Below are 9,275 nucleotides of genomic sequence, written 5' to 3'. Positions count from 1 at the left end.
AGAACTAAGAAAGTTTGAGCCACTTCAAAAGATGAACTGGACTAATGGACAAAAGAAGTGTGAAGAAAAACTAGCGACTGTACACAATCGTTATGATGTCCAATTGATTCATGACACAATAAGTCCTCTCCAAAATTCTAGTTCGGGTGGCTTCATTGGTCTTCATAAAAAGACGATGGAAAATCGAAGTGAATGGTCAAATGGAGACGAAATGACGAACTGGACAACAAAAGCAAACATAACCGATGAACAGAGATGTGTGGCGATTCACAACAATACATGGACAGAGCGGCCATGCAATGAAACAATGTATTTCATGTGCTACAATGCAAGTAAGTAATGTTATTTGTGTTGTCATGCTTTCAAATGGTTAAATGTTTAGACATTTCAATAATATATCAATAATCATATATATGTGTGTGTGTGTGTGTGTGTGTGTGTGTGTGTGTGTGTGTGTTTGTAGCTGCTTACCAGCTCATTGAAAAGCATAAAGATTGGTGCGAAGCCCGCCTGTACTGCAGGAAGCATTACAAAGACCTGGTCAGCATCAACAACCAAACCCAGAACGAGGAGGCCCTCAGAAGAGGAGCCAACAGGACCTTCTGGATTGGACTGAAGCATGATAACTATGAGTGGGAAGACGGACAGTGCTCCACATTCAGGGACATTGGCCAGTCGGGCCAAGCCATCAGCGATGAAAACAAAGAATGTGCTTATTGTTACAGCGTATTGTCATTGTCGAGTTATGTAATGTTCTTCGACATATGTGCTACTCTAAAGTTAATTGTTTGCATGCGAGGTGAGTTGCAACATTTTAAATCATGTGGCAATCTGACTAAATCGTTGCAAGAGGAAACATTCTTTCTTAACGTTTATGTTTCCCACCTAAGGAGATACCAGAATCACCGTCCCCACTCACCCCCTAACCTGGGAAGAGGCCTACGACTACTGCAAGGTGAACCACAACGGACTTCTGTTCATCAGGGATCAAGATGAGCAAAGGGAGGTCAATAAATGGCTCAAGGTGACTGGGGGACCGTTCTGGATCGGTCTGAGACAGAGTAGACTGTTGGGGTTCTGGTTCTGGTCCACCATCGACAAGGTGGTGGGCCATGACAACTGGAAGGACGGCCGCATACCCGAGCTGCCTCTCTCCCACCACTGTGGTGCCATCGAGCCCGGAGGCACATGGAGGGAGTTGAACTGCCAAACCAAGCTACCTGCTCTTTGCATTGAGGACATGTACCCTTAAAACTAATTTACTTTACCTTGATCTTATGTTGGCTTGTGTGGGTTTAAGAGTTTGTGTGGATTAGAAAATTTATTTTGCGTTGTGGACACCCCCCGCCCCCCCCCCGTCAACAATCTCATCCCTAATCCCCACCACCCCCGGCATCTTCGGCTAACAAGCCTGTCCGCCAGGGTAAGGGCAGTGTCCCCGTTTTAGTTTTTCTATGACAAAAACACTACATGTTTGGAGGTTTTTACACCGCTGAACCCAAAATGTCCCCGGATTTTGTCTCAGAAATCAGGTCACCTTACCTTACAACTAATTTACTTTACCTTGATCTCATGTTGGCTTGCGTTTTATAGTTTGTGTGGATTTCAAATGTATTCCTCTGAACTGTGACAAAACATGTTCAGGTAACCCATTACTTACTTTAACCTTTTGTGACTTGAATTAAAGAAAATACAAAAAATTGCATGAATTATATCTATAATATATAATGAACTTACGTGATATATATATATATATATATATATATATATATATATATATGTGGCGGACCAAAGCAGTAGTTCTTCTAAAGGCCTTCCGGTGGTTTGTGATAGGGAGCGGTACATTGGCCTGGACAAGACCTTATAAAGTTATGAATAATCAAATATGAATGAGTTTGGGTTAGGGCTAGGGCCATTATAGTTGGGCGTTTCAAGTTCCGCACTCAATGTTGAACAGTTTGCCAAACAGGGCAGGGATTTTACGGCAGCCAAGCTGGGTTTCCCCCCGTAAAGCCTCTTTTAAATATGGTACGCCTTGTGGCTACAGCGGCCTTGACACCCTGCCACCAATGCCCTTGACATTCTGCCTAATTGTGTTCTGGTCCTCTCCTATCAAAGAATGGAGCAGCTTGGTGGAGGTGCTGTATTCTTATTGGCCAACGTAGTGAAGCGTGCAAACATACCGTATGTGTGCCATGTCTCATCGATAACAGAACTTTTAGACATTGCAGGGTGGCAGTGGCTCAGGGTGGATTTGTAACCGGACGGTTGCTAGTTCGATCCCCGGATCCCCCGAGTGTTGAGGTGACCCTGAGCGAGACACCTCACCCTAACTACTCCCGATGAGCTGGCTGTCGCCTTGTGGGGTTGACACCGCTGTCGGTGTGTGAATGTGTGCATGAACGGTTGCAAGTCGCTTCGGACAAAAGCGTCTTCTTAACACCCTTAATAGAATAAAAACATAATGCTCGGATTACATGAGCTCGTATCGTTTATATTTAAGTATTTGTTTAGCCAAAGTTTCCAAATAAAATTTGGATGAAGGGCATAATTAAAAGTTGCAGGGAAATATTTTATTCAATGTTCACCTCTTTGTTTTCAACTTTGGGAGCTGGGAACGGAGGAAACATTGCCCGCTTCACATCAGAGCCGCCCCCTCACACAAGCCGGTCTCTTAACTGAACACACAATCTGTGGACTCCACCACAGGACAGGCAACGCTTGTTCTTTTGATAGGAGGATCAGGAGCTGAGCCTACTTGAGTCGTAGTTCACTCGGCTGCAAGTGAATGTAACGCCTATCTGCCTGCTTTGGTTTAAAACAATTCTTTGAAATGCTCTGCTTCATGGCACGTTGGCGGGATTGCCCTGGATCCAAAACAGGGTTTTGTGTCCGGGTACAGTTTTGAGACGCATGCATATATACATTGAATCCCCTTCCTGTACTGAGGATGAGTTGAACGCAGCCTCTCTGAGCACGACAAGCACCACTGTTACAACACTACAGTCGCACAAACAAAAGCACACGTACTCTGCTTTCACTGCGTGCATCAGTTATACGTTAAAACATTAAGAATTTGGCATGTAACATCATTTTGCATGCCTCGCATGTCAAAGCCAGTTGACGTGGTTGTGGCATAGCTATCATGACACAGCCGTGTCAGACCTATTTCCATAACATCCGCCATTCCATAATTCCATAGCCTAAGTGCAGTAGGATTCTCTTGTGCTTCTTGTGTTAGGGTTAGTCTTTTCCCAAAGTCCTTAAGAATTTCCCTTTCCAATTTTCCTTGACCTCATGACTTTTTTCATCGAGGTCCAAAAAGAAAAAGACATTCATTCAGTCGTTTCAGAAACGCCCAGACAGTCCACACAGTGGAGTCTAAATAGGAGAAAACCTTTTTTAAGTTGTATATAGTTCTGTTTCATCGATGGAACACTTGGTTAATAAAAGTCCATTGTCAGGTTTTCTCTCCAGTTCCTATTCCTAAATGGAAAGTACAATTTGAAATCAATACAGGCAGAAATGTATGTTGTTAAGGGTTCCTATTTCAATAATATCATGCATCGATTTATACAATTGCCATGCATGAATTACAGATTATTATATTCAGGTGGTAAGGGAGGTGGAGTTCTAAATATAATTAATAAAGTAAGGTTAAATAAAAACATCTTAAAATAATATGAATGAATGTTAATACCAGAATACTGTTCGTTAATCTTTTGTATGAAGGGTAATAAACCAAACTTGACCGTGGAGCACAGGATGTCGCCGCAGTGTGTTAAAGACAGACAGACAGACAGGCAGGCAGGCAGGCAGGCAGATAGAGAGACAGATAGAGAGATGTAACTACTGAGTAGGCCCTGTCTACTTTTATATTTACATGAAGCCAGCAGCACAGAAAACATGCAAATAACTTCTTAAAGCTGGCGTTTGTGTTGCGTTGGTGACACATATGGAAATATAACATAAGATATGGGTACGATAAGATTGCATTACGTGTATACTGAAAATGTGCTTGTTTGTTTAATATTTGAATTATGACACAGTCTGTGTTGGTGCTGGAGAATGCCTGTTAAGATCCAGGTGACATTACCATATTCGGTGGGGAATGTGCTACGGTCAGAACAACCATCACAGTATGTGTGCCTGGGTGTATGTGTGTGTGTTTATTGTCATATGCACATTAATATAAGATGAGCAGATGTATAATAATAATAATTTAGAATACCAGTGAAAGGCTTCAGTGTCAGGGTTCCTTGACAGAGAAAAGTAAAAAAAAAAAATGCCCCAAAAAGAATAAAAAATGAGTTTCCATTCATAATTGTATTTACAACGAGTCCAATATGCAGTATAAAAAGTATTTGTTAATTAAGAAGTTAGTTAGTTAAGATGGAACTATATCCACCATACATAAATTAGACTTTTGTTTATTGTATGTATCATTTAATGTTATTATGCCAAATGTTACACCACTGGGTCAGATTCTAAATGCAAAATCAGCGTTTTACATTCAAGGCAATTTACAGACAAAACTGAAAAACAATAATTTTCCTTTTAGACCAAATGTATCAAGGGTGAAAATGAACGTGGAATGTCAGGTAACATGCAATGGTTGCATCTATTTGCATCGTCAAGGTACATGACCTGCAGTGTGTTGTAAAATATATAAAAACAAATATATTTTATTATTTTATGGTCTGATGCAGTGTTTATTATCATGGAAGCATATATATATTCTGAGCATATCTGCCGCAGCAAACACAGAGCTTTGCGGACCAGGTAAGCAACCAAAAAATATGTTTAGTTTGTATTTTCTCATTTTGTAAAACAATATATATACATTAGAGAAAAGTTAGCAAATGTTCTGTCTTCCGAGCTGTTCAGTCTTGCAGTTAAATACATTGCTTATTCAAGCAAGAACATATTGATTGTTAGTAACCAGTACAGTCGTGTCCTGATTATAGTCAACTGAGTTTTGGCGGGAAGTCAGTTGTTCAGCGGTGATATGGATTTGATGTAACAACGACGATGGTTTCCTCTGATATCCTTATCTGTCACAGATACGTTTTTCTATTGAAAAAATTCCATCTCCCTGTGATCATGGATTCCCCTCATTTTTGGTCCCTTCTGCTGCTGTGTTTAGGTAAGTCTAACTCCTAAGTCGAGATTCACCTTCAATGCCATCAGTGAAGAATACATGGAGGGTGCCTGCTGTAGTGTGGCTGTGAAGGTCAATCCCCTTTTGACTGACATTCATTTAAGGGATCTTTTAAAGAGAAAATGCATTATTATACCTCTGAGGGCTTTATAAGTTGTTAATAATCCTTGAGGTTAATTATTGTTGCCGGTTCTGTTCTCCTGTTGGGGGTTTGTTTGCTGTGGACGGGCAGAGAGTTTCCACAAACAGAACCATACCGCCAAGTACATTGTGTTGCCCTAGCTGCTATTCAAATGTTCTGCCTGAATTCTATTTGTGTTTTTCTTTGTTGCAGTTTTCCGCTTAACATTATCAAGAGAACTAAGAAAGTTTGAGCCACTTCAAAAGATGAACTGGACTAATGGACAAAAGAAGTGTAATGAAACACATTCTCATCTAGTGACTGTACACAATCATTATGATGTCCAATTGATTCAAGACATAGTGAAAAGACTGCCGGCCGAGTCTTCTTCGGGTGGCTATCTTGGTCTTCATAAAAAGACAATGGCAAATCGAAGCGAATGGTCAAATGGAGACGAAATGACGAACTGGACAACAAAAGCAAACATAACCGATGAACAGAGATGTGTGGCGATTCACAACAATACATGGACAGAGCGGCCATGCAATGAAACAATGTATTTCATGTGCTACAATGCAAGTGAGTAATGTTATTTGTGTTGCCATGCTTTCAAATGGTTAAATCTGTTTATACATTTCAATAATATGATATATCAATCAATCATATGTGTGTGTGTGTGTGTGTGTGTGTGTGTGTGTGTGTGTGTGTGTGTGTGTGTGTGTGTGTGTGTGTGTGTGTTTGTAGCTGCTTACCAGCTCATTGAAAAGTGTAAAGATTGGTGTGAAGCCCGCCTGTACTGCAGGAAGCATTACACTGACCTGGTCAGCATCAACAACCAAACCCAGAACGAGGAGGCCCTCAGAAGAGGAGCCAACAGGACCTTCTGGATTGGACTGAAGCATGATAACTATGAGTGGGAAGACGGACAGTGCTCCACATTCAGGGACATTGGCGTCCGGGCGGGCTCACCGATCAGCTATGAAGAAAGAGAATGTGCTTATTATGAAGCGATTTATGCGAAAACAACATTATTAGAAAGATATGGAAATCAGAGGTTAATTATTTGCATGCAAGGTGAGTTGCAACATTTTAAATCATGTGGCAATCTGACGTGCTAGAGGAAACGTTGCAAACGTTGCAAGAGGAAACATTCTTTCTTAACGTTTATGTTTCCCACCTAAGGAGATACCAGAATCACCGTCCACACTCACCGCCTAACCTGGGAAGAGGCCTACGACTACTGCAAGGTGAACCACAACGGACTTCTGTTCATCAGGGATCAAGATGAGCAAAGGGAGGTCAATAAATGGCTCAACGTGACTGGGGGACCGTTCTGGATCGGTCTGAGGCAGAGTAGACTGTTGGGGTTCTGGTTCTGGTCCACCATCGACAAGGTGGTGGGCCATGACAACTGGAAGGACGGCCGCATACCCGAGCTGCCTCTCTCCCACCACTGTGGTGCCATCGAGCCCGGAGGCGAGTGGAGGGAGTTGAACTGCCAAACCAAGCTACCTGCTCTTTGCATTGAGGACATGTACCGTTACAACTAATTTACTTTACCTTGATCTTATGTTGGCTTGTGTGGGTTTAAGAGTTTGTGTGGATTAGAAAATTTATTTTTGTGTCATTACTCGTTCAGGAAACCCTTCATCATTCCCTGTTTATTCTGCCGAGGGCTGTGTTTTAATAAGTGTAAAAGTATAATTTTCCTGTTAAAATATTTCTTTCTTCAACGTTTTCTGAACGCCGTCCTTCCCCCCTGAAACGACTGAAACTTTGTAATCGCAGAATGCATCATATGAAAGCATAGTGTGTTGGGTAGATTTTGAAAAATGTATTGTTAGATAGCTAGTTACTTTACTGAGCCCGATGGTAATACAGTTTTTCCGATCCATCTCCATAGTCGAAGCCCAGCATAACTTTCATGCCGGGTTCAGTAAGGGCTGATAGAGAGCATGGGGGCTTGCCTTTTTTTATTTTGTTGCTAGATTACCTGACTATTTGTTTCTGAGATTAAAGCGCTGATATGCAAACACACTGGTCCTACTACTCATTGCTGACGACGGATTTTCGAAAGCATTGAGGTAAACGTGGTTCTGAGTCCAGATAACCCCTTGAATCTGGAAAGAGTGCATTTTTTTGGGGTGAATTAATAAACACACACATACACACATGCACACACACTCCTGTCTGGTACCCTCTCCCTCATCCTGTGCTGTCAAAATTAGTGTGAGTTGAGTGCTGCAAGCAGCGCTCAACTATGGTTATTCATGGATTTATTCTATCTTTCTTTCCTTTATTCTTTCTTGCTTTCCTATTCTCTTCAAATTTTGGGACCTGACTTCCTCCACAATTTTACTCCATTCCACTTTTAAAATGTGCATATTAGCTGATCTTTCTATGTGGCAAGAATGATGAATTTCTAAGGCTGAATTGTAGATGCCACCACACACATGTGTATGCAGTAACACACAAAAACAAACAAACCAATATCATCCCCCTATGAATCATAAAAGCAGCCATTGACCTGATAAAATATGGTTTCAAGGTCAAAATGCACAGCACATTTACCATCAATGCTATTAGAATGGGACATCAGCTGATACAGTATATCGGCTATTTTGGCTGTTCTTAAGCGTTCTCTCATATCCATGTGATGGTTGTTTGGTATCATCACCTAGCCTACATATCCTGGTTTATTTATTACCCTTTTTTTTTTTTTATCTGGAAATCGTCAGAACCCATTACCAGTGCCAAACTGTTTTGGTCTCATCATGCTTGCAATCTTTTTTTAACCCGCACTATTACAGATGTTCACCGTATGTGAAACGTTTTTGGATCTCGATCACAGTCCATTGTTGCAGGGATTTTACGTACACTGCCTCGCAGCAATTCCGATTACGTAGATGAAATTTGACATGAACCGAAATAATATGCAATGCAAGGGTTGTTTGGTTCCACTCACTCGGTTTCTGCGTATTGTGGCGACAGAGAGCCAATGGGAGCTCACGGTACTGGTGGTATCTCGTCGCTGGCCCATTTGCAGAAACATTGTAGTAAACAGATCCACAAAACATGAGGATCAAGTATTGCATGGCAGGGATTGTACCTGCTTTAGTGTATATCTTAAGGGAGGGATTACACACTACTCAATGATGGAACAAGCTCCCAATGATCTGCATAATCTCTAATTCATGTGTGATAGAATATATCAATCCGTCCGTTTTTTATCCGACAACTGCAATAAAAGCCAATGTATCCAGATTTAATTCTATGTTTTTATATGAATAAGCATACATTAAAAAATCTGTTGATATCAAATGCAAAGCAATGCACTGTGCTTCCTCGAGTTGGACTGTGTATATCTTTATAATATCTTCTTCAATAATGTGTCAATAACAACTGTGGTTGTTATGAGGCCTTTGGTTTGATACATACTAAATATCATCAGTGTCAGAGGATGCAGCTTCACTGGTGTCATTAAATCTTTCCATGACACTGGTGCCAATGTTCACAATCTATGCCTGCCTTCAAACCACTGAAACAACCATAATTGTTCAAAAGGACACAATCAAACATGACAATTTCCTCTCGCTCACGAGACGTAAACATGCACACACACACACACACACACACACACACACACACACACACACACATGCACGACAACTGCATCAACACGTAGGCACATTTGTACACGCTAAACACACACACATGTGCACCCATAACACACACACACCACACACTCATGCACGTGCACAGAGGCATACAAAGTGAAATGCCACGAGCGCAGGGATGAGCTTGCACTTGTGAGGAATGCAGCGCATTAAAGCTGAATCACACATACACACACCTGAAGCATTCAAGGTTAAAGGTCCTGAGCATGTGTGTGTGGAATATAGCACACAGAATAAAGCTACTACACACACGCATGTGCGTGCACCACTGTTGAAATGTCACCAGTACACTCAATAGGGTCTAATGTCAGTCCTT

The 9,275-nt window shown here is 41.4% G+C and overlaps 1 protein-coding gene across 1 annotated transcript; it reads left to right on the top strand.

Moving 5' to 3' along the window:
- Window positions 1-469: 469 nt before the first annotated feature.
- On the top strand, window positions 470-1,683 carry LOC311362983 (E-selectin-like). Its single transcript, XM_084482893.1, has 2 exons — window positions 470-799; window positions 891-1,683. Exons 1-2 carry the CDS (start codon window positions 751-753, stop codon window positions 1,250-1,252), a joined length of 411 nt encoding a protein of 136 aa, XP_084339019.1. The 5' UTR covers window positions 470-750; the 3' UTR covers window positions 1,253-1,683.
- Window positions 1,684-9,275: the final 7,592 nt, after the last annotated feature.

The sequence above is a fragment of the Micromesistius poutassou genome (genome assembly GCF_964030765.1).
Source record: "Micromesistius poutassou genome assembly, chromosome: 18".
In the NCBI taxonomy this organism is placed as follows: domain Eukaryota; kingdom Metazoa; phylum Chordata; class Actinopteri; order Gadiformes; family Gadidae; genus Micromesistius; species Micromesistius poutassou.
The sequence above is the reverse complement of the archived record's forward strand: the minus strand, read 5'-3'. Positions and strand labels throughout refer to the sequence as shown.

What these genes read in the sequence shown, in the direction of transcription:
- LOC311362983 (XM_084482893.1), top strand. Translation starts at nt 751, where the DNA reads ATGTTCTTCGACATATGTGCTACTCTAAAGTTAATTGTTTGCATGCGA. An exon ending in GTTAATTGTTTGCATGCGAG is followed by an intron (nt 800 to 890) that starts GTGAGTTGCAAC and finishes TTCCCACCTAAG; the next exon opens with GAGATACCAGAATCACCGTC.